This window comes from Lynx canadensis, chromosome A1 (assembly GCF_007474595.2).
Source record: "Lynx canadensis isolate LIC74 chromosome A1, mLynCan4.pri.v2, whole genome shotgun sequence".
NCBI classification, from domain to species: Eukaryota; Metazoa; Chordata; class Mammalia; order Carnivora; family Felidae; genus Lynx; species Lynx canadensis.
The window spans coordinates 197342030-197369974 of NC_044303.2; the positions used below are offsets into that span (position 1 = coordinate 197342030).

The following is a 27945-nucleotide window of genomic DNA, read 5'->3' on the forward strand; positions in this document are numbered from 1 at the left end:
GAGTCAAGGCTTAGCTTCTGGTCCTGGCTCACTGTCTACTATAAGTAAGTCCCTTCCTCTCTCTGGGTCTCAGTTTTCCCATTTGTAAAATGGTTTCTAACCTGCCCATCACAGCTGGGTATTGAGAGGATCTAATAAGGTGATGGAATTTTCCCTGGAGAGCTGAGGGAAAGGAGCCATGTGCCAATATCCCATTACATGTTAGGAAGTCATGTGACTGAACACACCTACTTTAGAGAATGGGAGTTCTCTTGGTGCAAGGAGGTGTGAGGGATGGAAGAGGTGGAAAGTGAGTTGGGGGCACGAAGCAAGATTGGGAAGACAGGTCTGGAAGAGCTGACACAGCAAAGAGAGCAGCTGAGTGATGGGTGTGAAGGAGAAAAGGGGGCCGTGACCGTGGAGCTGAGCCCTGCAGGGATGGCTGAGTTGAGACAGGAGTGTCCTTCCCACCTCCCTCTCTCCCTGGACTCCAGAAAGCAGTCTTTCACTCTTTGTCCTTGTACTTAACCCCCAGCTCCCTTTGGAACCGCTTCCTATCCCTCTTTCCCAGATCCCAGCCCCTGCCTGGCCACCCTGAACTGGTTCCAAGGTTAAGCATGCTGAATTATGAGTCAGCTGAGGACAGTGAGCTCAGGGGCAGCTGGGCTACGCCCTTAGAGGGCCAGGCTGGTGTTTCTAGAAAACCACAGGGCATATGGTTGAAAACAAGCCTTGTCTCATGGACACACTCAAGCTGAAGTTTTGTCTCTGGCTGTCAAGTTATATATTTCTTTATCTCTTTTGCCTAGGAAATCAACTTTTACAAGGTCATTGACTACATCCTGCATGGCAAAGAAGACATCAAAGTAATCCCGTAAGTTTCTTCAAAACATATAGAATTGTAGGCACATTATCAATATCTATAGATACTCATTCCAAGACCAACACTAAAGCAAACCCAAGAAGGCCACGCACTTGGTTAGAGACAGGTAGAACAGTAAGGAGACGGTGTGGAAGAGTGGAAAGACCACACAGGTTGGGAAAAGAGGCTGGATTTTGAATCAGCTTCTGGTAGTTCCAGTCCCAGGCGTCAGTTCTCCATCTACAGAATGCGACCGTGGGATCTGATCAGAGATTTCCAGTGGTTTTCTGTGGAGGCACATCTGGGGCCCATACAGGAGGGTGAGGCAAAGGCAAGAAGCTGGTAAGGAAAGCAACTCAGTCCCCAAGGAAAGTTTATTCTCTATTGTCCTCTCTTGCCTGGCCTTGGAGGATAATGGATAATGAGAAGGCAAGAACTCCCAGAGAGCAAGGCCTCCACCACCCTGTAAGTGGTAAGGACTCAAAGGCCGTTTTAAGATTCTAACAGTCAAGAACCTTAAAAAGGTAAAAGCTTGTATTTTTTTGGTCAGTAGTTCACTATCAAAACTTAGCTGCCTTGTTATCCATTTGAATCCTCTCTGTGTGCTAAGAGGCACGACCCACAGTTCTGTCTTGAAACCGGCTCACTTTCTCACTGAATGGCAGACATCTTCGGTCAAAATCAGACTCCGTGGGATTTACTGTAGGTCACCTTAACCCTTAAACAAGTGGGTGCAAAAGGTCACAATGGAGTCCCTCCTGGTCGCTAGGTTGAATTATAATAATCCTGTCACTCAGATAACCCAGTTCTTGGGTTTACCTTTGACTGGTTGGGGATGAGAGACTGCTTCAAAGTCTTGAGTTTCTGGGTTTTCCCTGCTCATCCTTGCGTAAAAACTGATTGTTTCCTAAGCTTGTCCCTTTCTTTTGCTGCTGTTGTCTCAACCTTATCAAATGCATACTCTTTTTTTTTAAGTTTATTTATTTTGAGAGAGGCAGAGATAGCATAAATGGCAGAGAGAGAAGGATTCAGAGAACCCCAAGCAGGTTCCGCACTGTGAGGGAACTGTCAGCGTGGAGTCCTACTCACGGCTTGAATTCATGAGACCATGAGATCATGACCTGAGCCGAAACCAAGAGTTGGATGCTTAACTGACCGAGCCACCCAGGTGCCCCTCAAATGCATACTCTTTAACCACGCTGTATTCTGACTCCTTTTCTAGAGGTATAAGTTTATTAAACTCATTATCTGTGTTATAAGTTACCACAGGTCCTAGTCTTCCCCCCGTGTTGTACCAGTGTTCATCAAGCATCATATCCTTCTAGCTTTTGAAAACATTCACTGTGCTACCTTCCACCCAGTACCTAAGCTAAGTCACATATTTTAGGTTCTTTGTTATGGCAGCACCCTGTTTCTGATAACAATTTTTGTATCAAGATAGGCCAGGCTATGTTATGGTAACAAAACCTTAAGACGTTAGTTGTATAAACAGTAAAAATTTGTTTATCATCCCACTACATGTAAATTGAGGTTGGTGGGTGTGAGGTTGGTTGGTGGAGTATCATGCATGGATTGTAGTCGGGCAGGGACCACAGCTGATAGAGCAGCCACCATTTCGAACCTTGGGAGGTTGACTAACTTGCCAGAAGGAAGCTAGAACAGGACAAAACAGATACTAACTCTTAAACATCCCTTTGGAAGTGGCCCCCTTCACTTCTTTTCACATTTCGTTGGCCAAAGCTAGCGTGTGGCTGCACCTAACTTCAAGCAGACAGAGAATGCAACCCTCTTGTGTGCCCAGGAGTGAGAGCCAGAATACTTGCAAATATCCTGACTGCCAAAGTATGTGCCATCTAAACTAAGAGAGGGGAGGGGTGCCTGGGTGGCTCAGTCGGTTAAGCGGCCGACTTCAGCTCAGGTCATGATGTCGCGGTCCGTGAGTTCGAGCCCCGCGTCGGGCTCTGTGCTGACAGCTCAGAGCCTGGAGCCTGTTTCAGATTCTGTGTCTCCCTCTCTCTGCCCCTCCCCCGTTCATTCTCTGTCTCTCTCTGTCTCAAAAATAAATAAACATTAAAAAAAATTAAAAAAAAATAAACTAAGAGAGGGGAAAACTGAATAGTAAGTAAATGGCTAATCAAACCAAAAGAAGACAAAGTAAGGTTTAGAAAGAACATAGAACAGGTGGAAAAAAAGTAAAAAGTACACATTAAGATAATATTTAAATCAAAATATACCAATAATTACTTTAAATATAAGTCAATTAAATGTCCCAGTTGAATGACAAAGATTGCCAACCTGGATGAGAGAGATATCTATCATATTTCATTGGTTCTAAGATGTATAGTTTTCTACTTTTTGACGTTTTTGAAACAGAATCAATGACACTGTATAATTGCTATCAGCCAGACGGCAGTCATGATGTAGTTGTTATTGACTGTCTATGCATGAACTTGGCCATGACCATTCATATTGCTGGGACTTCAGCTGAGTTATGTGCACTGTTGGTTGTACCCATATTGAATTTAATTGCCATATAAAGTAACTAAAAGAGAGTATATACTATAACACAGCACTGAAACAAAAAGTTGTTTTGAATGGCACAAAAAGATAAGAAAAGGTGTGGAATATAAAAATCTGTTTCTAAATTCTAAAAGAGGGGCGCCTGGGTGGCTCAGTCGGTTAAGCATCCAACTTTGTCTCAGGTCATGATCTCACAGTTCATGAGTTCGAGCCCCACATCGGGCTGTCTACTGTCAGCCCAGAGCCCACTTCAGATCCCCTGTCCCCCTCGCTCTCTGCCCCTCCCCCTACTCAACTAGAAGCTAGAAGGCCAAAGGCCCTGTGTAGTCCAGAGGTGGCACAGGAGGAGCAGGTGTGAGAGGGGGCTGGAGGGGCAGACAGAAGCCGTCTATCACAACAATGAAATGTGAAAAGAAGTGAAGGGGGCCACTTCCAAAGGGATGTGTAAGAGTTAGTATCTCGTTCTTTCTCTCCCTCTCTTTCTCTCAAAAATAAATAAACACTAAAAATAAATAAATTAATGAATTCTAAAAGAGGTCTGTTGATATTAATAAAGTAATAATTACAAGTTCAAGCTGCATTATGTTTCAGATTAAGTGGCAGCATTCTATCTTTCTCAGTTTCCATGTAAGAAATGGTCTGTCAAGGAACGTTTGGCTTTCTAGATACGAAGAAATACTATATATCCTGTTTATAAGAGATCTACCTAAAAGATAAGAATACTGAGAGGTTGACAGTAAAAGAATGAAAAAACATACACCATGCAAATGCTAATAGAAAAAGCTGATACAACTCTATTAATATCAGGTAAAATTAGACATTATGACACAGAGCATAAGTAGAGATATAGGTAGTCACTTCTTAATGATAAAGGGGTTAATTCATCTGGTTATTACAGGAAGATATTATAATTCTTAATTTGTATACACTTAATAACACGGCCTCAAAAAAAAAAAGCAAAGCTGACAGAAATATAAGAATGTATAGACAAATCCATGTTTGCTAATTGATAGGAGGATCAGACTAAAACAGATATAGAATATTCAAATAACATAATTAAACTTCATCTAATGGATCTGTCTATCTATCTATCTATCTATCTATCTATCTATCTATCTATCTATCTAGAGAACAAACATGGCACCCCATCCCCCACATTATAGGATACTTATTCTTTTCAAGCATACATGTGACATTTACAATAACTGGTGATATAATGGGCCACAAAGTAAACTTCATGTATTTCAAAAGATTGAAATAATATATGGAATGTCCCCTGGTCACAATAAAAATATTCTAGAAACCAATAACAAAAAGCTAATTAGAATAATCTTCATATGCAACTAGGGAAGCTAGAAATACCCTTCTGAAAAGAAGGAATCACTTGCAAATAACTCATGGGTAAAAGGATAAATCAGTGGAAATTAGTATAACTTCTGAACTGAAAAATAACAAAGATGCTACACGCCAAAACCTATGTGATGCAATGAAATCATGCTTAAAGGGAAATTTACAGCTTTAAATATACATGTTAGAAAAGAACAAAAGCTGAAAAAGTAATGAACTATGTAGCCACCTGTATAGGTCAGCGTCCCAACAAATAGTAGGTGTCACGTTCAAATTAGGATAATTCCAAGGAGGGCTTATTTACAAAGGGGCAATTACAGGGGTGTGGGTGCAATGAAGAAAACCACAAGAGAATGTACTAGTAGTGATGTTTTTACAAGCACTCCTGGCCCCGTAAAGAGTTTTCTAGAACTTGGACGAAGAAGGGGTCCTGTAGAACAGACCACCTTGAGAGAAGCATTGCCCTTTAGTCAAGGAACAGAGCAAGCCCAAAGCAACCTTGCCAGTGGGGGCCCAGGGAAATAAATAATCTGACCTCACTGTTCTATCTTCCTCTAGTCTTTGGTCAGGTCTCCCCACTGGGCCAAACTCAACTAGAAGCTAGAAGGCCAAAGGCCCTATGTAGTCCAGAGGTGGCACAGGAGGAGCAGGTTTGAGAGGGGGCTGGAGGGGCAGACAGAAGCCGTCTATCACAACATCTCAAGAAATTAACAACAAACCCAAAGAATAAAGATAAGCCCAGAAATCAATAAAATATAAAAAGATAGGGGCGCCTGGGTGGCGCAGTCGGTTAAGCGTCCGACTTCAGCCAGGTCACGATCTCGCGGTCCGTGAGTTCGAGCCCCGCGTCGGGCTCTGGGCTGATGGCTCGGAGCCTGGAGCCTGTTTCCGATTCTGTGTCTCCCTCTCTCTCTGCCCCTCCCCCGTTCATGCTCTGTCTCTCACTGTCCCAAAAATAAATTAATATATATATATATATATATATATATATATATATATATATAAAGATAAATAATGAACAAATGCCAAAAGTTGGTTCCTTGAACAGATTCATGTGACTGACAAATTTCTGGCAAGACTGAACAAGAAAAATAGAACATCAAATGAGTTGTGTCAGAAATTAAACTGAGAATAACCACAGTAACACAAACATTAAAAAGACAAGAGGAGGGGCGCCTGGGTGGCGCAGTCGGTTAAGCATCCGACTTCAGCCAGGTCACGATCTCGCGGTCCGTGAGTTCGAGCCCCGCGTCAGGCTCTGGGCTGATGGCTCAGAGCCTGGAGCCTGTTTCCGATTCTGTGTCTCCCTCTCTCTCTGCCCCTCCCCCGTTCATGCTCTGTCTCTCTCTGTCCCAAAAATAAATAAACGTTGAAAAAAAAAATTTTAAAAAAGACAAGAGGATAATTTGCCAAAAATACTTTAAATTTAGATGAGACAGGCAAATCCCTAGAAATGGAAAACCTACTAAATACAAATCAAGAAGAAATAGAAAGCCGTAATAGTCTTAGAGCAGTAAAATAAATCAAAACCTTTCCACAAAGACACTCCAGGCTCAGATGCCTTCAGGGGTGAGTTCTACAAAATATTTAAGGAAGAAATAATGCAATCCTCATGCGAATCATCCAGAAGAATAGAAAAAGAAGCGGCTGATATAAACTTGACAACAAAACCCAGCAAGGGCTACGTAAAAAAGGAATATTCAGATTAAGCTCACTTGTGGACATAGATGCAAATATCCTAAACGAATTTTAGCAACCAAGGAATGAATAAGCCACAGGGATAAAAGGTACAGCATGGGGACTATAGTTAATGGTATTGCAATAGTGCTGTAGACAGATGATACACTTGTGGTAAGCGGGGTATAACGTATACAGTTGTCAAACCACTCTGCTGTATGCCTGAAACTAATGGAATCTTGTGTGTTGGCTACACTTCGATAAAAAAATAATTACTTTTTAAAATTTTAAGCAAATAATAACTACAAGGGATTCTATATCATGACCCAATTGGGTTTAATCCAGGAAGGCAGGGTTGGTTTTTAACATTCGAAACATCCATCAATACAGTTGGCTAACTTAAGAGAAACATGATATAATTATCTCCATAGAGAACTTTCTTGGCTTTCTAAAGAGAATTTAAAAAAAAATTTCTTTAAGTTTTATTTATTTATTTTGAGAGAAAGGGAGAGAGAGCATGTGTGTGTGTGAGCAGGGGAGGGGCAGAGACAGAGGAAGAGAGAGAATCCCAAGCAGGCTCCACACTGTCAGCGCAGATCCCAACGCGGGGCTCTATCTCACAAACCATGATATCATGACCTGAGCTGAAACCAAGAGTTGGGCACTTAACCAACTGAGCCCCCCAGGCGCCCCCCACCCTCACCCCGCAAAGAGAATTTTTTTTTAATGTTTGAAAATACTAAGTATCAACAGAGACATGGAAGAAAGGAAAAGTCTAATAAACTGCTGTATCCTCTAGAGTATATACCAGAAACAACCACTTCTGAAAAGTTTGGCTCTATCTAGTAAACTTGAAGACATGCACATCTTACAACTCAGTATTTCTATCTCCTAGGTACACAGCATACAGAACTGAGAGCAGATATACATCAGACTGTTCATACATCATGTTCACATTAACCCTAAGCTGAGGGAAAGTGCCATCCGTCATTGAATGGATACTTGGTGCTATCGTTTTACAAGAAAAAACTGGAGTCGGTAAAACAAATGGATTACAGCGACATGAAAAAGAGACCAAATGAAATAATAGACCCTGTAGGGTTCCAGCCACATGAAACTGAAAAACAGGCAGAATTAAACTAGAGGTTACTAGAAAGCATACTTAGGTAGTAAAACTCTACAGAAAAGCAAGAGTGTAATCATGTCAGAACAATGGTTACCTTTGGAGTCAGGGAGAGGGCTGCCATTGGCAGGGACAGGTCAGGGACTTCCAAGGTGCTGACAAGGTTGTTCTTGACCTGGGTGTGGTTTTATGGATGTTCACTTCAGAATGATTCATGAAGATTTTAATGTGTTTCTCCACATTTGTATTTTTTTCTCACAACAAACAAGCATAATCTTACAATAAATAAAAGATAATAATACTGGGGCCCCTGGGTGGCTCGGTCGGTTGAGCATCTGACTTCCCCTCAGGTCGTGATCTCACGGTTCTTGAGTTTGACCCCACGTTGGGCTCTGTGCTGACAGCTTGGAGCCTGGAACCTGCTTCAGATCCTGTGTCTCCCTCTCTCTCTGCCCCATCCCTGCTTACACTCTGTCTCTCAAAAATGAATACATGTTAAAAAAAGTTTTTAAAAAGATAATAATATCAAAAATAGTAATATTATCGTGAGGGATAAATCAGTATGTAAAGCACTCAGCTTAGTGCTTGGTACGTGGTAGGAGTTCACCATAGATGTGTTTCATCACTCTCTCTCTCTCGCTCTCTCTCTCGATGGTATTAAGCTACCTCTCTCCGTATAAGTATTAATGGAAACGATGTGCTTCTTTTTGCTCAGCAGTCAATAACAATATGCTGAATGAATCTTGTCCTTTTTCTTGGATCGTCAAACTCAGCATGCACTTACAAAATGTTGTATTCATCAGGCTTTTTTCCATGTCTAAATTCGAATAGTAAGATGCTTAGATAAGATTTGGGGGTCATTGAGGCGTAGTGAATGTAAGCAGGGACTGGGACTCCCCAAGAGAGTAGAGGGGGGACAAGACCCAGATTCAAGGGTTTCATCCAACTGTCCCTATATCAAAAGTTACCAGTTGTCTTTGGCCTTTACAGGAACCCACCTCCTGATCATTGGGCTTTAGTAAGTGGTCTCCCCACTTATGTTGCCCAGAATGGCCTGGTAAGTAATGCAACTTTGAAGGGGGAGGGTCTTGAATCGTTGGAAGTGTGAAAGGATTTCAGATCGAGAGAGTAGGAAACACGGCGGGAAGTGAGTCTCTAAAAGCCTGAGTCTCATTCCTCAGTTCACTTGACCCTTGGTGCACATCACCCCATATTTGAGCCCGGTCACCCCTCTTTAGCCTTCCCCAGGCACACGCTACACAACGCTGCTCCTGTAGCGAGAAGTTTACTTGTTGAACATTTTCAATGTACCAGGCACTGCCGTTGGCTCTGGGGATGGAAAGACAGATGCATCAGATACAGTGTCTGTTCTGAAGCTCGTAATCAACTGGGGAGATATTTTAAACAGATTCTTCTACTCCAGTGTGATAAGCGCACAATAGGGATATACCGGGTATAGTCTAGGAGCACAGGGTAGGGGGCATCTAAACCAGCCTTTTCTTCCTAGAGTGTCGGCCTGAGTTGAGTTTTAAAATAAATAGGGTCTTAGGCAGATAAGAGCAGGAAAGGGGATTCAGGTGGAGGCAGCGACGTGAGCAAACACGGGCCCGGAGGTTTGCACAGCAAGGTGTATGCAGTTGAGTGTGGCTGGAGTATTAGGTTTGAGATAGGAAGGCTTCAACAGATGAGCCTCGTGAGGGAAAGAAGCCCCAGATAGCAGTGGCCTTGGATGCCAGGTCACGGGATGGGACTTCAACCTATAGGCACTGAGTTTTTAAGCAAGAGATTGACACGGTCAATTTCCATTTTAACAAGATAACTCTGAGAGCTCCCTGGAAGATAGATCTGAAGATATTAAGAGGCAGAGCAAAAAGCACATCCTTACAAGCAAGAGAAGACAGGCATCTCAAGAAAGGCACAGGCAGCGAGGAGGGCTCTCGTTAGCAGCAACAGCCAGTGAGGGCCTACGAGCCGCGCAGTAAATAAATTTGCTCATTCAATACACACGCAGGTCTGACAGAGACAAGATGAAGAGAGGGAGACCAGGGCTCAGATCTAATATCAGGAGGGTAAAGTTGGCAGGACTTCGTGATCATGGGCAGAGAGGGAGGGAGAGAGAAGGGTCAGGGCTAATCTCAGGCTTCTGGACTGGATAAGCAGTGCTGACCAGAGGGTTGGATGCGAGGTGATAAGGTCAGTTTCGGACAAGATGACACGGAGACGTTTTTAGGCAGCAAATGTCCACTGGGCAGCTGAAGAGATGACTCTGAAGCTGTGGAGAGAGAGGAGAGCTGGAGACAGGGGACTTGAAAGACATCAGGACCAGATGGTTCTGGAAACCATGTGTGTGGATGAAGTCACCAGGGAGAGTGAGAGGGACCTGGGGTGGGATGCTGTTGGGTGCCAGCATTTAAAGACTAAAGAGGAGCGTGTGAAGGCTAGAAGGAGGGTTCGGAGGTATCTGGAGACCCAGGCGGGAGTAGGTGTCGTGGAAACTGAGGAAGTAAAGCGATTCAACAAGGAGAGAGACGGCCAAGCAGCAAAAGCGATCTAGTGAGATAAGAACTGAAAACCCTATCGAGTTTGGCAATTAGGTCACTGGCGGCCCTGATGAGAGCGGGTTTGGTGGTGAGGCAGAGGTGGAAGCTGGCGTGGGGTCTGCGGAGGGGTGGATGGATGATAAGCAGGTAGAGAATCACAAAAGAAAAGAAGAGAAAAAAGCCTGGGTGGGTTGCTACTGGGACTGTGTTTGGGTGAAGAGAGATTTCACGTTCAAGGGTGGGAGAGACTCAAGCAAGCTCATGGCTGAGGGAAGGAGCCCTCAGAGAGGTCAGGGGTCAGGAGAGAACAACGGCAACTGATGGAAATGGTCCAAAGAGAGGCCAGAGGGATGCGGCAGTAGGTAAGCAGCTCTTGAACAGGAGCAGAGACAGACAGCTCACCCTCTGAGACCACATGATGGTCACGGCCAATGGGACAGGCAGGGTCACTTCAAATCCTTTGGGTGCCTTTTTGAGAACTTGGAAAAAGCATGCCTTCTCAGTGGGTGCAAAGAGAAAGACTAGGGGTGTCTCTCTGCAAGTCAAGAACAAGCTGGAGATTAACTCCCAGGCAGCCCTTCAGTGGTGTGCTTTTGTGCAGTGTGCACACCATGCAACTGTACACGGTGGCCCCAAGGGCAGGGCTCTGGAGGGGTGAGGTACGTCCCATCCATATGGTAGGGTTAACTAGTTCAATTTTTAGGAGACGAATGTGGCAATATAAAACCAGAGCTACAACACTTTTATTTCTCATTCTACTTTGGGGTTTATGCCCCCAGAAAAAAACTCCTTCCTTAACAAAACAAACAATACCAAACCCAAATGTAACGGACTGAAAGATGCTTAGAGTAGCATTACTTATATTAATAGTAACAAAAACGGGATACCACCCAAACATTCAGCAAAAGGGGGACAAGCAAATGAGATACTATGCAGCTGTTAACAATGACAAATTGTAGCCTTAATTTCTTTCAAAGCTTAGAAATGACTGAGGAAGCAAATGGCAAGAACTAATGTTCGTCCAGGTAGCTTTTCTGTCCAATAACCTCAGTTAATCATTCAAAGCCATCCTGGGCATGTCTACCTAATGAAAAGAATGTGAACGCCTTGGGCAAGGACATAGCATTTCTGAAAGCAGGGCTTCACTAGGTATGCTATCGCGACTAATCACAGCTCTATTATTCCTCCTCATGGCTTTCAGATTTGCAACATCATGAATGCGCCTGCGGAGGACTTTTTCGAATTCCAGGCAAGTCATTTTTTGTTTGATCTCTTAGTCATATGATGTTTTTCCCCCCAAGAGGAGTAGGATACATTAAAATCCGTCTATTTATTGGGAGGCAGTCTCGATAAAGTGAAAATGTGGATGGAAAAAAGTCATGTGCCCATGGAAGTGGGGAGAGAGCTAGTTTGGTAAATTCCAAGGTCCCGTTTGGTTTTAATGTTCACACCCTTTGCTTTCTGGCCTCAGGACCTTTGTTTATGCTGTTCCCCTACCCCCCCAACTATCGTGTCCTGCCCAAATCCTCTCTGCCCTTCAATACAACCTCAAATGCTATGAAACTTCCATGGAGCTTTATTCTGTTTCTTCTGGCTAATATCATTTCTGTCTCCTTGGGCTTTTCATGGAATATTGTTTAACACTCCATTTGATTTTGCCCGTCTTTTCTACGAATGTTTATGAAGGGCACCCTCTGTGCCAGGAATTGACACAGAGCTACAGTGGCTGCCACAGTGGACCAGACAGACATGATCTTTATCTCAAGAGGGTTCATGATTATATGGGGAGAAAGGCCATGGAGTGCTGGTCAGAGGACAGAGGGACAGAGGAAGGGATCTCTCTGGAGACCTGACTTAATCTGGAATTAATCAAGGAATAATAATTGAGAAATGATGTTTGGGCAGCAAAGAAAGGGGAGAAGACTGCAGGAGGGAGAGGGCTTGTTGGAAGGACCTACAGTAGACCAATGGGTTTGAGTCAGAGGCAGATCAGAAAGTGCCAAGAGGAGATTCTAGAGAAGTAGACTGAGGCCAGATGACGCACGGCCTGGAAAACCATGCCGGGGAGTTCTCTCCTACTATATTTCCCTTCCTTATCTTTTATTACCCTTCCTTGATTTCAGATTAACTCTCCTCAGCAAAATATCAGCTTCCTTTGGCCAATGGTTGGGCCTTATCTTTCTTGATATTTCCAGCTCCTGTAAATATTTGTTGAGGTTAGCACACTCGATATAAGAAAAACAAATCATTAGCAATCAGGAACTAACTAAGAAGAAAATAAAAATGTCTCTTAGAAAAATTCATGAATTATTTTTTTACTCCTTGAAGACCATGTTGAAAGAGCTTCGTGAGACTATCCTTCCAAAGCTAAAGTTGCACATCTTGGTTTAGGGTTTTGACCATGACCATGGGACAAGCCCAAACTGTTGTCACGTGTTGCTAACCTGATGATATCCGTACAGAACTTGGTCTCTACTCAATTAATTGCACGTACCCACATGAAAAAATCAAATCTGATCTCAATTTTAGATTCTAGTCTTCTTCCTCCAACTCATTCTCTACAAAGTAGTTTGAGTAGTTTTGGAAACATGGGTTGCATCAAGTACCTTCTCTGCTTAAAAAATCTTTAATGTTTTCTCATTTTGCTTTCAATAATAAGCTGTCTCCTTATCATGGCCTTCAGAAGGAAGAACTTCCCCAAAGGTTACGTAGAGAGCCGGGGGGGGGGGGGTGCGGGGAAGGCAGATCTAGAACTCATGTTTCCAGCGTTACTGAAATCATCACCACTGTCGTTTTTGTCGTGGTCATTATCCTCGTCATCATCTCACCACCTTAAGAATCTTGGAAACTTTCTGGGGCCCCTGGGTGGCTCAGTTAGTTAAGCGTCCGACTTCGGCTCAGGCCATGATTTTGTGGATCATGAGTTCGAGCCCTGCGTGGGGCTCTGTGCTGACAGCTCAGAGCCTGGAACCTGCTTCGGGTTCTGTGTGTGTCTCTCTCTTTGCCTCTCGCCTCCTTGTGCTCTGTCTCTGTCTCTGTCTCTCTCTCTCAAAAATAAATAAACATTAAAAAAAAAAAGAATCTTGGAACTTTCAAACTAGAAGACTCTCCAAGTACAGGAAGGCTTCCTTGATTTCCTTCCCTTCTCTGGTTCCCCCAGTATCATAACAAACTCCCCACGTGTAGTGCAGTTGCTCCTTGACCTTCTAGATTACAAGCAACCTGAGGACAACCTTTGTGCCTTATTCGCCTTGTTTTATTTTCAGCTTCTAGGTCAGTTTCTTGCACGTTCTAAAATGTCTGATATTTTATGAATTGGCAGAAAAAGAGTCTAGAAATTACCTCGTCTGGTCGTCCTCTTGTTATAAATGATGAAAATGAGGCTCTGACAGATGGAAAATGACTTAAAAAAGGGACCTTGAGATTGACCAAGAAATTTCACCTCCGTTTTCTCGTATGTTCCACGAGGCACATATTCTTGCTACCGTCCCCATCTACAGATGAGAAAGTTGAGACCCACCGAGATAAGATGACATGCCAAAAGTAACAGAAAGTCACGTCAAGAGTCAAGAGTCAAGAGTCAAGAGCTAAACAAACAAAACCTTTAATTGTGGCGTTGTTAAGCACATTCCGGCACTTGGTGGCTTGAGAGAGAGAGAGAAAGAGAGAGAGAGAGAGAGAGAGAGAGAGAGAGAGAGAGAGAGAGACTGTATCTGCGAATAATCAGAAGCAGGTGAAACACTCTAGACGACTTTAATCTGTTGCCACAACAGACAGGTGAAAAACAAAGCACAGAGAGGAGCCAAAGGTTTTGTTTACACAGCTACAATCTGATTCGATAGGCTTGTTGCCCACCTACCCGCAGAGTCCCTAGTTGTTTTGCAGTTTTCATTTTGTACGTATTACCTGGAAAGCACGGGCACTTTTTAAATATACCTAAATAGCCTGTGCGGCAGAAAGTCTGAAAGTTGTGATGCCCAGAGTCACGTGAACTACATTGCCTGTTTAAACACACATGAACCCCTTTGATTATCTTTAGTTTCCTCTTTTGCACATGTTGTTGATAACGAGCAGACCGAATTATTGTTCCCTTGTCCTTTTCTGACTGCTATTTCTTTTTCTTTAAGTTTATTTATTTTGAGAGAGACAGAGACGGCGCTAGTGAGGGAGGGGCAGAGAGAGAGGGAGACGGAGAATCCCAAGCGGGCTCCACACCGTCAGCACAGAGCCCGACGCGGGGCTCGAACTCACGAAACGGTGAGACCGTGACCTGAGCTGAAACCAAGAGCCTGACGCTTAACCGACCGAGCCACCGGGCGCCCCTCTGACCGCCATTTCTAGGCCCAGTTCTGTCCAGACTTCTGAATGAAAGGTCCTCCCGAGCAACAAATGTGTAACCCACTCTGGCTTCTCTTGCAGAAAGAGCCTCTGGATGAGTCCGGATGGATGATCAAGAATGTCCTTTCTATGCCAATTGTGAACAAGAAGGAAGAGATTGTTGGGGTGGCCACGTTTTACAACCGCAAAGATGGGAAACCCTTTGATGAGATGGACGAGACCCTCATGGAGGTATGGTTTGCGAGGAGGCCTTTGCCGTGGGGTTTCCGAGGTAGCTTGTTGCAAGCGTGCTGGGGGACCCTCACCCCTTGTAGCCGCTCCCCCGACTCTGCCTCAACGTCTGCTTTCTTCGCCCTCACTTCGGCATTGCCCGTGTCGTCAGAGAAATCCACACTCCCCTTAAAACCACTTTGAATTAACACACTTCACCTTTCAGCGTTTTTAGGATCACACTCAAAATGAGAATACCTCCTGCCCCCACACAGGCCCAACACGTTCCCCTTGTGCGAAGGTATTAGGTGCTTTATCTGTGTTGGTGCTTTATTAGAAAGCGCGTTCTCGTCCATCGTTTTCTCTTATCCTCACAACATCTCTTTGAGGAGGGCAGCGCCCAGCTTATCGAACCCACCTCACGGCCGAGGAAATGGAATCTTCAAGCCTTGCCCTCAACTGCAGAGGCAGGATCAAGCCTGGGTGTTCTGCCTCTGATTCTTCTTTTTCCTCCCTTGCAGTCTTTGGCTCAGTTCCTGGGCTGGTCCGTCTTAAATCCCGACACCTATGAGTCAATGAACAAACTTGAAAACAGGAAGGACATTTTCCAGGACATGGTAAAATACCACGTGAAGTGTGACAACGAAGAGATCCAGACAATCCTGGTGGGTAAAGCTCTTCTGTTGTTTCTGCTCTAGCAGCCACTGCATCCTGGAGATGTGGCCAGAGCAATACTAAAGCTCCATGAAGGCAGAGACAGGTAGGCTTGCCTTCCACAGGGATGCCCCTGGCCCCTCACGTCGGACGGATGGATGGATGGATCCATGCATATCAGAAAGTCACACAAAATGGCCGCCCTGTGTGGCTTGGGGACAGCTGTCCCTCACGCATCACCTCAGTCGTAGGGCCAGATCTTGGCTTCACAGCTCTAGAAATTCCGTTTTTCACTGTGCTGAGGGCTGATTTGGTAGGAGAGATAGAGTCGCCCAACCACAGCCTCTACTCTCAGAGGAATCTCTATCTGACAGCCCAGTGGACGACGGTCAGTTTGTCAGAGACTCCCTCTAGGGGGTTGACTCATGTAGAAACCCAATCAGATCGCAGAGAAGTTGGGTGAGCAAAGAAGTATGACAGAAGGAGTTGGAGGTTACTAGGCATCCCTCACACAGTTTAACCACGTTGCAGTTTATGAGGCAATTTTACACTTATTTTTAAAAAAAAATTTTTTTTTCAACATTTATTTATTTTTGGGACAGAGAGAGACAGAGCATGAACGGGGGAGGGGCAGAGAGAGAGGGAGACACAGAATCGGAAACAGGCTCCAGGCTCTGAGCCATCAGCCCAGAGCCCGACTCGGGGCTCGAACTCACGGACCGCGAGATCGTGACCTGGCTGAAGTCGGACGCTTAACCGACTGCGCCACCCAGGCGCCCCATAGGCAATTTTACACTTATAATATCGTTTGACGCTCACAATGGCCCACTAAGGTGGGCAGGGTAAGGGTTTCTATCCCCACTGTAGATATGAAGAAACTGAGGCCCCCAAGGGGGAAGTAACTTGTCCCCTAATCACCCAGGGGACATTAAATAGGTCTCACTCATTAAATAGGTCTCACTCAACCTTTGTCCGAATAATGAGCAAATTCTCTACCACTCTTATGAATGGACTGCCTTGTGAGGTAGTGAGCACCCTGTCAAGAGAGGCATCCAAGTAGAGGCTGGATGTGAATTTACCAGGGATGCTACAGAGGAGAGTCCTGCCTGGGGTAGGAAATCGGATGAGGCGCTTTCAAAGACACGTGGGAATTAGTGATTCATCATCACTGGGATTTTGTTCTCAAAAAGACCACGATCTTAGAAGTAAACTGAGTTAGCCAAATGGCATTGGATAGGATGCCCAGCTAAGCTCCCAAGACCTTGCTTATAGACCTCGCAAGTTGAAACAAGACAGGCCAATGTTTTCAGAAGTGATTTCTTAAGCTGGGAACGTATCACAACACCTTTGATAATTTCATCTCAATAACTGATACATTCAAAGGAGAAAACATCTAGTGTGGATGAATTGACTCACAATTCGCTTGTCTCAGTTCATGATTTCAGCCAAGTGATGGGTATGTGGGCACTACGCAAGCATAGCTTCAGTGAACCAGTGAATCAGAAACAAGCAACTGGGTCCAGGTCCCCACCCCCCCCCACCCCCCACCCCCCACCCCGCCTCCTCTGGCACGTGCGTGGCGCAACAGGCCCAGGGAAGAAAGAAACTTGCCTTGAGTCACACAGCCAGAAGAGAAGCCAGAACCATGAACAAGACCTTCTGACTCCAAGTCAGTAATAATAACGACAAGAATATCAGCAACAACATTATTTAATTCTAGTGCTTACGATGTGCCTAGCACTGCACTAAATGACTTACATGCATGATTTAGTTTAGTTGCATGCTTTGTGTGCGAATTGGAGGAAAGGGAACGGAAATGGAAAGCGGAGGGACGTGGAGACCCCAGATAAAGCAACTGATTTTTTTTTTTTTTCTCTCTATTTTGGGCCCTGGCAGAAAACCAGAGAGGTGTACGGGAAGGAGCCATGGGAATGTGAGGAAGAGGAACTCGCTGAGATCCTGGTGAGCAGGGCAGGGCATCCCTGGCCCTCACGGGTGACTCTTGCAGGGTGCGCCCTGAGCATGCGCGTGGTGGGGGGCTGTCTCTGCAAAGCAGGACCCTTGTCACTCTGCTCTGATCCTCCCGGCAGACGCAGGATGGGGACGGGGCTGGGTGGGGGAGAGACCCAGGAACGCTTCATGTGCTCCAACCACTTGCCTCTGTTCCTTACCCAGCAAGGAGAGCTGCCAGATGCGGAGAAATATGAAATTAATAAATTCCACTTCAGCGACTTGCCCCTGACAGAGCTGGAGCTAGTGAAATGTGGGATACAGATGTACTATGAGCTCAAAGTGGTAGATAAATTTCACATTCCTCAGGAGGTAAGGTCGAAATAAACCTCTCTGATTTCCTTTTTTCTTTTCTTTTCTTGCTTACTTTTTTTTTCTTTAACTCAATCTGCAAAGCCTCAAAAACAGTGCGCCCTCAGCTTGTAGGATTTAAAGCATTAGTCATGTTGCACAGATGAGTCATGTATCAGAAAAGAGACCTACAGTTCCTCTGAACTGTGGTGTTTTGGGGGCATTGCTTCTTGAGGTGGGTTGTAAGGCACTGAGTTCTGAGGCTGTGAATCAATGGCTACTTATAATCAAACAAAGGTGGGAAAGGCAGGTCAAACCAGTTCAAACAGGACTCTTCCCCTGCAGGATTCCTCTCAGTGTGCTGGGAATCTAGGTGGTTGGGGGAGGGACAGTGAAGGTGGGGCTGGGGGTGTGTTCCCTGCAGAATTTCCCGGATTTGTTTGATTAAAACAGTGGTTCTCAAAGTGCTGCCCCAAACCGCATCGGCACCACCTGAGAATGTATCAGCGCCAATTCTCTCTTTTTTTTTTTTAATGTTTATTTATTAATGACAGAGAGAGAGCACAAGCAGGGGAGGAGCAGAGAGGGAGAGAGGGAGGGAGACACAGAATCCGAAGCAGGCTCCAGGCTGAGCTGTCAGCACAGAGCCCAACGCGGGGCTTGAACTCACGAACCGTGAGATCGTGACCTGAGCAGAAGTTGGAAGCTTAACCGTACTGAGCCATCCAGGGGCCCCAGTAGCACAAATTCTTACACACACTTTCTCCCAGTTCTAATGAATCAGAAATTGTGTGTTTTCTTTTTCTTTTTTTTTTTTTAATTTTTTTTTCAAGTTTTTTATTTATTTTGGGACAGAGAGAGACAGAGCATGAACGGGGAAGGGGCAGAGAGAGAGGGAGACACAGAATCGGAAACAGGCTCCAGGCTCCGAGCCATCAGCCCAGAGCCCGACGCGGGGCTCGAACTCACGGACCGTGAGATCGTGACCTGAGCTGAAGTCGGACGCTTAACCGACTGCGCCACCCAGGCGCCCCAGAAATTGTGTGTTTTAACAAGCCTTCTGGGTGATTCTGATGGGCACTCAAGTTGGAGACCCACTGATTTAGAGACTCCTTTTGTTTTCCTCTCGGGTAAAGCTCCTGACAGCATCTCCCAGGACAGTAGCTCTCCCGGGGCACAGTTTGGGAAACACTGATGAAGGTTAACTAGTGGAGTAAGTGGAGTGACTTACATCTACCTGGTTTCATAACGACATCCATTTTCCTAGGATTTAGCAGCTTGCAAAGTGCTCTCACGGCAGGACTGCAGCTATTGCTGGCCCGCTCCTGTCCAGTGTGGGGGCTGGAGGACCTCCCTCAGGAGGCGGGGCCCCAGAACTCACTACTGGAGGACCTCCCTCAGGAGGCGGGGCCTCAGACCTCACTGTTTGGGGCCTCCCTCAGGAGGCGGGGCCCCAGACCTCACTGCTTGGGACCTCCCTCAGGAGGCGGGGCCCCAGGCCTCACTCTTGCGCGTGTGTTCGCAGGCGCTGGTGCGATTCATGTACTCGCTGAGTAAGGGCTACCGCAGGATCACCTACCACAACTGGCGGCACGGCTTCAACGTGGGGCAGACCATGTTCTCCTTGCTGGTGGTACGGCGGCCGTGGGATGGCAGCAGGATGGTGGCAGCTGGGGCTCCCATCACACCAGACGACCTCTGCACCTCCACCCGGCGGCCGCAGCATTGCTCTCGATTTGTTCCTTTTTAAAACTGATGCAAAAAGAGTACATGCTTAGCATCTATGAATTCCGAGCGCAGAGAATCGTGTAAAATAAAAAGCAAAGGAAAGCTGCAGGCTAACCCCAACCCCAGTCCAGTTATTTAGAGAGAACCATGGCACAACGCCTTCCACGTTTTCTTCTAGAGGCGTCGAGATGTATTTTTACACCGACACACACACTCACACGCACACACGGTTTATTTTATTTAGAGCCAATTGAATAATAATATCCTTTAAAATGCTTTTTTCATTTGAAAAAATATAAGCATATCAATCCCATTCTTCATATGTTTAATGTGTTATTGCGGTAAAATATACATGACAGGAGACTTACCATTTAAACAACTTTTACGTGTACAGGTCAGTCAGTGGTATTAACTACATTCCCAGTGTTGTGCAAATATCACCACAATCCACCTCTAGAACTTTTTCATCTTCCCAAACAGAAACTCTGTCCCCATGAAACCACCACTCCCCGTTCCCCACTCCCTGCCCCTGGTGACCTCTTTTCTCCTTCCTGTCTCTATGAATTTGACTACCCTAAGTACCTCAGGTAAGTAATCTCGTACAGTATTAGCCTTTTTGTGTCTGACTTCTTTCACCCAGCATAATGTTTTCGAGGCTTCTCCACGATAGAATTTTATGGCCGCATAGTATCCTATATTGTTCAGATATACCATAATTTCTGTGCCCAGCCCCCTGTTGTTAGACACGGGGTGGTCTTTGATCTTTCACGGTGACAGACACTGCCCCAGCGTCCTTGGATGGACGTGCCTATGTGTACCTGTGTCAGCCGTTTTGGCTCAGACGGTTCAGAGATATTTCATGTAAAAGTGTGTCCCATTCAGATTACGATGCAAATCTCTGCCCTTGTCCAGCCCCACTCATCCGCATTTCTTCTCTCACGACTGGAACGGTCAGGCCAGAGTAAGCACTGGGGCCTGGAGGCAGGGATTCTGGCCAGGCCACCACAGAAGGTGACAGTGATACCACAGAGACTTGATTTATTTCTTAAAGTCACAGAGTCAGCATCACGTCTCACGAGCTCTTCCCCACCCTTTAGTCTAACACCCAGCATAAACAAGCAGTATGTGAGGGAGGATTCTCCTGGGCTGTGCTTAAACTATAGACCGGTTTGGATGGTTTGCTTTGCCAGTCCGGGCATGTTCAAAAACTGTCTGGATCCCAAAACCTGACAGTTGTGATTTCTCAGCAACCATCTAGTCCAATGCCCTCCTCCTCCAGTGTGCAGATTGGGATACTGAGGAACCGGGGGATGATGGGACCATGTAAGGTCATTCAGGAGTAAGGTGACCAGCCATCCTCATTTGCCTGGGACTGTTCCAGTTAGAGCATGGAAAGTCCCACATCCCAGAAAAACCCCCAGTCCCAGCCAAACATCTGGTCATGCTGTTGTGCCAGGGAGAGAGTCAAGGTTACACCTGTGTTTCTAAGCACCAGGCCCTGGCCCTCACGCCTGCTCTGCTCCCCACCCCTGCAAGAAAGGAGTGAGTGGCACCCTCTGATTACTCTTCCAGACGGGAAAGCTGAAGCGGTACTTCACGGACCTAGAGGCCTTGGCTATGGTCACCGCTGCCTTCTGCCATGACATTGACCACAGAGGCACCAACAACCTCTACCAGATGAAGTGAGTTGGCCCTTACTGCCCGCCCCCTCTACCTCCCACTCCTGGGATTCATTACCCAGATCTGAAAGGCTCTCAGACAGACTGACTCACTGGCTAAGGGGGAGTCCCACAGTTCACAGCTTCCTTCTTCCTCCTGCCCTTCTTCCTCCTGCGTAAACTCATGTGATAGACAGAATAATGACCCCTAAATATGTCCATGCCCCAATGCCTGGATCCTGGGATTATGCTGCCTCGTATTCAAAAGGGACTTCACAGGAGTGATTAAAGATCTTAAAATATAGGGGTTATCCTGGATTCTCCCAGTGGGCCCCATGTAGTTAGAAAAGTCCTTGTAAGAGGGAGACAGGAGGTCAGAGAGAGAGAGGATGCTTCTCCTCAGAGAGGAGAAGGATGGGCCACAGCCAAGCAATATAGGTGGCCTCTACAAGCTAGGAGGCAAGGGGAACAGATTGTCCCCTACAGACTCCAGAAGGAAAGTAGCTCTGTGGATGCATCTTACTCTGAACTCCAGAGCTGTAAGATAATAGATGCTTATTGTTTTAAGCCAATAAATTTATAGTAATTTGTTATAGCAGTAATATATTAAACTCCCTCCGTCTCCTCCTTCCCCAGCTGCTGAACTCATTTAAGCCAAATGTTACGAATATGAACTGATGCTGGTTCATTCATTCACTTTGTATTTTGTAATGCTCCTAGTGTGAGTGTGGTAGGCCCTAGGAGGTAGGCAAAGGAGGTACCATGGCAGCAAAACAGACCTAGCCCCTGTCCTCATCGAGCTTACACTCCAGACAGCCTCTGAAACATGGTCCTTGAACCACGGCCTTGGTGGACCTTCACAACCACCGTGTAGGCTGGGTAGAGCAGGGACCAGTGTTATGCTCATATTATGGATGAGGAAACAGAGGATCGGCCCGGGGCCCACAGCCTATAAATCATAAATAGACGCTAGAACAGTCCAATCTGAGGCTAGAGATTGTGTGTACATTTTACCTTGCGGGAAGCTAAGTACTGAGCTCAGTGCTTGCACTTAGTAAGCACTCAACAAACATTTAATGAATAAAACATGCGTAAACACATCGCTTGTGGGAATTCAATGGCTTCCCCTAAAACTCCGAGTATCACATCTAGGGCTTGGTGACCTTTAAAGTATGGCCCAGTGCCAATGTCACGGATGATTACAGGGAATCCATAAATCCCTGAAACTGCATGGGGTATTCTGTATGTTTGTGCTTTGGGGGCACACACTATTCAACAGACCGTAACTGAAAGAGGCTCGGAATCAGTTGTGGAGAAAACTAAAGCCTGAGACTTAGGAGACCTGATGCGGTCTCGCTATGTGACCAGCTCTTTCTCATTTCTGGCCTTCAGCCTCTCTGCCTGCAGAATTAGGAGGGGATGGGACTGGATGATGTGCTCAACCTCCTTCTTGGCCCTTCCATGCTGATTCTGTGTGTGTGTCTCTCTCTCTCTCTTTCTCTCCCATTCAGATCCCAGAATCCATTGGCCAAGCTCCATGGGTCCTCCATCTTGGAAAGACACCACTTGGAGTTTGGCAAAACGTTGCTGAGAGATGAGGTAGGATGGGTGGGGGCCCTCTGCGTTGGCTGCCGTGAGCCCCCATTTCACAAGAAGCCTCCGTGTGGCCAAGCAGCACTCTTCCCATTGGCCTGGGCTGCCTCTCCAAACAGCTGGGGTCATCATCAGTAGTTGCGTGGCTGGCCCGCCAGCATCACATCTCTTCTATGATTTTCTCTTTAGAGCCTGAATATCTTTCAAAACCTCAATCGCAGGCAGCACGAGCATGCAATCCACATGATGGACATTGCAATCATCGCCACAGACCTTGCCCTGTATTTCAAGTTGGTATTTCTTTCCTTTTTAAGAACAAGAATAACAATAACAATGAATGTGATAATAACAAACACCGTAGTTCTAACTCATTTAACATGTACTGTGTGCCGGGCGTAACACTTGTGCTGTGGAACATTAACTCTGAGTACATCCCCGGGAGTTCGGTATTATTACCCCCATTGTATCCACGGGACACTGAAATCTAGGGAAAGAGATTTGCTGAGTGAGATCAGGCAACAAATTGGTGACAGGGTCTGGGTTAGAACCTAGGTGTTGATTCTCAGGCCTTGGTTCGCTAAACCATTGGTTGTTGTTGTTGTTAATTACGTTGCTTTAATAAGCCTCTGTCTGAAACAGCCAGTGTTAGAAGCCGGGGTGTTGCCTTATTCTGAGATGAGCTCCTTCAACGAACTGGTCTATTTTGCAGGAAGAGGACAATGTTCCAAAAGATCGTGGATCAGTCTAAGACATATGAAACTGAACAGGAGTGGACACAGTACATGATGCTGGAGCAGACCCGGAAGGAAATTGTTATGTGAGTTAAGATGGGGCTTAAACCCTGGTTTTCTTTTCTTCCTTTCTTTTTTTTTAAATGTTCATTTTTGAGAGAGAGAGAGAGCAAAAGTGCACACGTGTGCACATGGGATGGGGGGAGGAGCAGAGAGAGAGCGAGACAGAGGATCTGAAACAGCGCAGACCCCTAGGTGCGGCTGGAACTAACTAACCAACCATGAGGTCATGACCCGAGCCGAAGTTGGACCCTTAACCAACTGAGCCAACCAGGCACCCCAAACCCCGATTTTCTGAAGTCCAGGGTCCTAAAGTGGGATGCTGCACTGACAGGGCAGCAAGGCCTGGGGTCAAGAGAGCCCTGGGACACTTCCATTGAGGAGGCCTCCAACCCAGGAAAACCTTTGCCAAGACAGAATTGCAGATATTATGGTGCGTGTTTAATTTTTGCACTAAAATACAAACCAATGTATTTTATTAACAATATTTTGTATTTTATAACAAAATATTATTGCTTTATTTCTCTGTATAGAAAAAGCATCACATTTGAAGTATTTCTATCATAAGAGTCAGAATTTTGGTAGTAAGGTGATATAACTTTAAAGGTTTTGACAAAACACCAAGCATTATACCAATGATGATTTGAGTGATATCTATGTGTCAATAAAAATATGTAGGCTTAGGGGCACCTGGGTGGCTCAGTCAGTTGAGTGTCAACTTCAGCTCAGATCGCGATCTCACGGTTTGTGAGTTCGAGCCCCGCGTCGGGCTTTGTGCTGACAGCTCAGAGCCTGGAGCCTGCTTTGGGTTCTGTGTCTCCTCCTCTCTCTGCCCCTCCCCTGCTCATGCTCTGTCTCTCTCTGTCTCTCAGTAATAAATAAACGTTAAAATCTTTTTTAATATGCTGACAATTTTTTTTGCATTCCTTTATATATGGCAATGTCCTGCAATATAACTCTGCTATTCACACATCAGGTACATGATTTATGTCAGATTTATAGTGCCTGGCTGGCATGAGGTCTGGTAATGGGACTCACATTTAAGTTTTCTAATGAATACCTTCTTTCAATTCCCTCCGTGTGCCTCTGTGAGTCACCTCAAATGATGTTGGGGTGAGAAGTGTAAATTTGAGGCCTCTTGTGATGATGTGGCCCAAGCCAAATGATCCCCTGGCTCCCGTGTGATGAGTCCTAGGTATCGATGGTCAGGGAAGACCAGGCTTGACCAGTTCGCAAGGAAGTATCAGGCTTTATCCCCAGATGCCCCTGTGGAGATGAGGCTTGATTAAATCACAAATGTTGCAAGACCCTAAGACAGAGAAGAGGGGGCTGCTGGGACAGGCTCAGGGAGGAGGGGCAAATCGCAAGTTGTCCTTCCCTCAGCCTTGCAGCTGTCCAACCAGGCAGATCCGTTGATCTTGGGGAGCTGTGTGACCTGTTCCCAGTGATCAAGGGGGCACCCTCAGGCTATGGTTGCTCCCAGGAGCTGCCCGACTGGACATTTCAAAGTGGCACCGCAGAAAAATTGAACAAATGGAAAGAACACCCTGTTCTTGGCTAGGGGCACTTAATATTAAATGTGGTCTATTCTCCCTAATTAATTATTCACTTAGGGTGATTCCAAGGAAAATACATCTACTTTATTTTGGGGATCATTAGGAAGCAATTCCAAAATTCTTATTGAGAAATAAGTATGCAAGAATGACCAGAAAATTCTGAAACAGAAGAGTAATGATAGGAACCAGAAGGACTAAAGGCAGTTCAGTCCTAGGCATTAGTAAGACAGGTCCACGGGGCAGACCCTGAAGACTATGCCTGTGTTAGAAGTGGATCTTTTACCAGCGAAGAAAGGGACAAGTTCACAAATGACGTTGGGACCGTAAGGCAGTCTGATGGGTTTTTTTCCTCCCTTTCTTGGTGAAACGGACACCCAGACTGAGTGTCCTACCGATTTCACTCAATTCTGACACGGTCTGTATGGAGGTAGCGTTAGAGCCCACAGGTTAAGGGCCAGTCCCACAAAGACTGCCCCCTTCTGACACCAACTGCAGGTCAAGGTTGCTACCTCTGCTCTGACCACCTGGCTATAAATCGGAGGTTCCCATGACCCCCTCCTTGGGTTCTATTAATTTTCTAGAGCAGCTCACAGGACTCGGAGAAACATTTGCTAATATCTATCAGTTGATGATAAAGGATATTATAAAGGATACAGAAAAACAGCCAAAGAGATACACGGAGCGAGGTCCAGAAAGGTCACTAACCCAGGAGCTTCTGTGTCTATGGAACTGAGGTGCTCCACCAACCTGGAGGCTCAGAAAATTGCATTGTCCAAGTTTTATAGAGTCAATCTACCGTTCCCTTACCCCCAGCCTTTCACAGAGATTGATGGGTGGGGCTGAAAGTTCCAGGCCTCCATTTGCTCTGATTTGCTAGTGTCCAGTCCCACCTGAGCCTATCTAGGGACCCCACACTAAATCATGGTCATTAACCTAAACCCACAGTGGGCTCTCTATAAAGGACACTCCTGTCACTTGGGAAATTCCAAGAGTTTGGGAAGCTTTGTTCCAGGAACCAGAAACAAAGACCAATGCAATTTTGTATTATACCACAGGTGATCACAAGCCTGGATCGCTATCTCACTCCCATAGCAAAATAAGTTCCAGATGAATCAAGGATTGTAAAATAATGAGAAAACAAACCCAAAAAATGAGCGGGGGGGAAGCATGGTAGAATTAAAAGGAACAATTTCAGAGTGAGCTTTCCAAAGTGTGACGTGAAAGTCAGAAGTCATAAATAGATTGATAAATTCAACTACATAAAAATGAGGGGTTTCTGCACAACACACGCAAGAATGCACAGCCGATGTCAGAATGCAAGCGGTGAGCTGGGGAAATACATCCGACGAAACTGCTGACAGAAGAAGAGTTCACTTCCTTAGGAAACACAGTGTTCATACGATTCAAGAAAAAGACTAATCCATTAGAAAAGTGGGCACAAGGCTCGTTTTCCCAAGACATTTCCCAGCAAAGGAATTACAGAGGGAAATAAACATGAAAAGGTGATGACCTTACTCATAATCAGAGACATGCAAAAGAAAACCACAGCGACCTATAATTTTTCACCCTTCCTACTGGCAAAGAATGAAAACGTCTGCTAGCCCACTGCGCTGGACCGAGTGAGAGGCACTGGGCAGTCCGATTCCCTGGTGGGAGCGTAAACAGAGGCAGCCTCTGTGGAGGGCACTTGCTGTCAATGTGTAAATGCTCAGCCTCTGGCCCAGCAAGTCCACGTGCACGGTTGCACCCTCCAGATAGTCTCCCACGTGTGCCAGCCGTGTGTGCCTTTGTACACAGCTCCTCACTGCAGCACTATTTTTAATCATGGAGAAGACTGGAAACAAATAACCACTGATGCGGGAATGGGTTAACCACGTGACAGTACTTTTATACAAATGGGATGTCATACAGACGTTACCAAGAATGATAGGGAGGGTTTCCAAGACACAATATTTAATTTTGTTTTAAAGGGGGTGGTGGGGTGCCTGGGTGGCTCAGTTGGTTAAGTGTCCGACTTCAGCTCAGGTCATGATCTCGCGGTTTGTGAGTTCGAGCCCCAAGTCGGGCTCTCTGCTGTCAACGCGGAGCCTGCTTCAGATCCTCTGTCCCCCTCTCGCTGCCCGTCCCCCTTTCTCTCAAAAATAAATAAACATTAAAAATTATAATAATAATATGTTAAGAAGGGGGTGGTGCCTGGGTGGCTCAGTCGGTTAACTCTTGATTTCAGCTCAGGACATGATCCCAGGGTCATGGGATGGAGTTCCTTGTTGGGCTCCATGCTGGGTGTGGATCCTGCTTAAGATTCTCTCTCTCTCTCTCTCTCTCTCTCTCTCTCTCTCTCTCTCCCTGTCTCCCCCTCAGCCCGTCTCCCCAACTCATCCTCTCCCTCTCTCTCTTCAAAACAAAAAAATGGCCAGAGACAGGACTTCACTGATTGCAAAAGCCAAGGTAGTTTTAATTGGAAGTCTTCAAACTGAGGTACATGAACCACTCCTACCCTCACTCCCAGCCCAAAGCCTTCCAAGAATTACAGGGGCTCTGATGGCCTCAAGGGAGTCAGCACTCTCTTTCTTAATATTATCTTCCTAAGAAAGCCCCGGAGGTGAAACACTGTCAGTTCTCTTACTCTTCTCCCTCTTTACAAAATAAAGTCATGCGTATTCGGGTTGGAAAAGCAAATCAGATTCTTTCTAACAAAAACAAGTCTGATCTGCTTGCTTTAGTGGACAGTAACTGACGGGCATTTCCAATTATGTTATATGGCAAACATTTCCTTAAGTTCAATGAGTCAAATCTGCAGCTTCTAAGTTTTGAGGAGAACAGTTAAGACCTGTTATAGGATGGGGGGCACTTGGGTGGCTCAGTCAGTTAAGCATCCGACTTCAGCTCAGGATATGATCTCACGGTTTGTGGGTTCAAGCCCTGCTTTGGGCTCCGTGCTGATCGCTCAGACCCTGGAGCCTGCTTCAGATTCTGTGTCTCTCACTCTCTCTGTCCTTCCCCATTTGTACTCTGTCTCTCTCTCAAAAATAAACATTAAAGGGGCACCTGAGTGGCTCAGTCGGTTA

The 27945-nt window shown here is 45.7% G+C and overlaps 1 protein-coding gene across 1 annotated transcript in view; it reads left to right on the plus strand.

Annotated features, from left to right (window-relative positions):
* The window catches only part of PDE6A (phosphodiesterase 6A), a 63779-nt gene that overhangs the window by 20954 nt on the left and 14880 nt on the right, over positions 1 to 27945 (plus strand). Inside the window, exons 6-17 of the mRNA XM_030329504.1 lie at positions 789 to 853; positions 8499 to 8565; positions 11250 to 11297; positions 14468 to 14617; positions 15118 to 15261; positions 17147 to 17212; positions 17426 to 17572; positions 19077 to 19184; positions 20852 to 20961; positions 22449 to 22536; positions 22720 to 22820; positions 23240 to 23347. Of these exons, the coding sequence (XP_030185364.1) occupies positions 789 to 853; positions 8499 to 8565; positions 11250 to 11297; positions 14468 to 14617; positions 15118 to 15261; positions 17147 to 17212; positions 17426 to 17572; positions 19077 to 19184; positions 20852 to 20961; positions 22449 to 22536; positions 22720 to 22820; positions 23240 to 23347 (1202 nt within the window). The remainder of the gene's footprint in view (positions 1 to 788; positions 854 to 8498; positions 8566 to 11249; positions 11298 to 14467; positions 14618 to 15117; positions 15262 to 17146; positions 17213 to 17425; positions 17573 to 19076; positions 19185 to 20851; positions 20962 to 22448; positions 22537 to 22719; positions 22821 to 23239; positions 23348 to 27945) is intronic.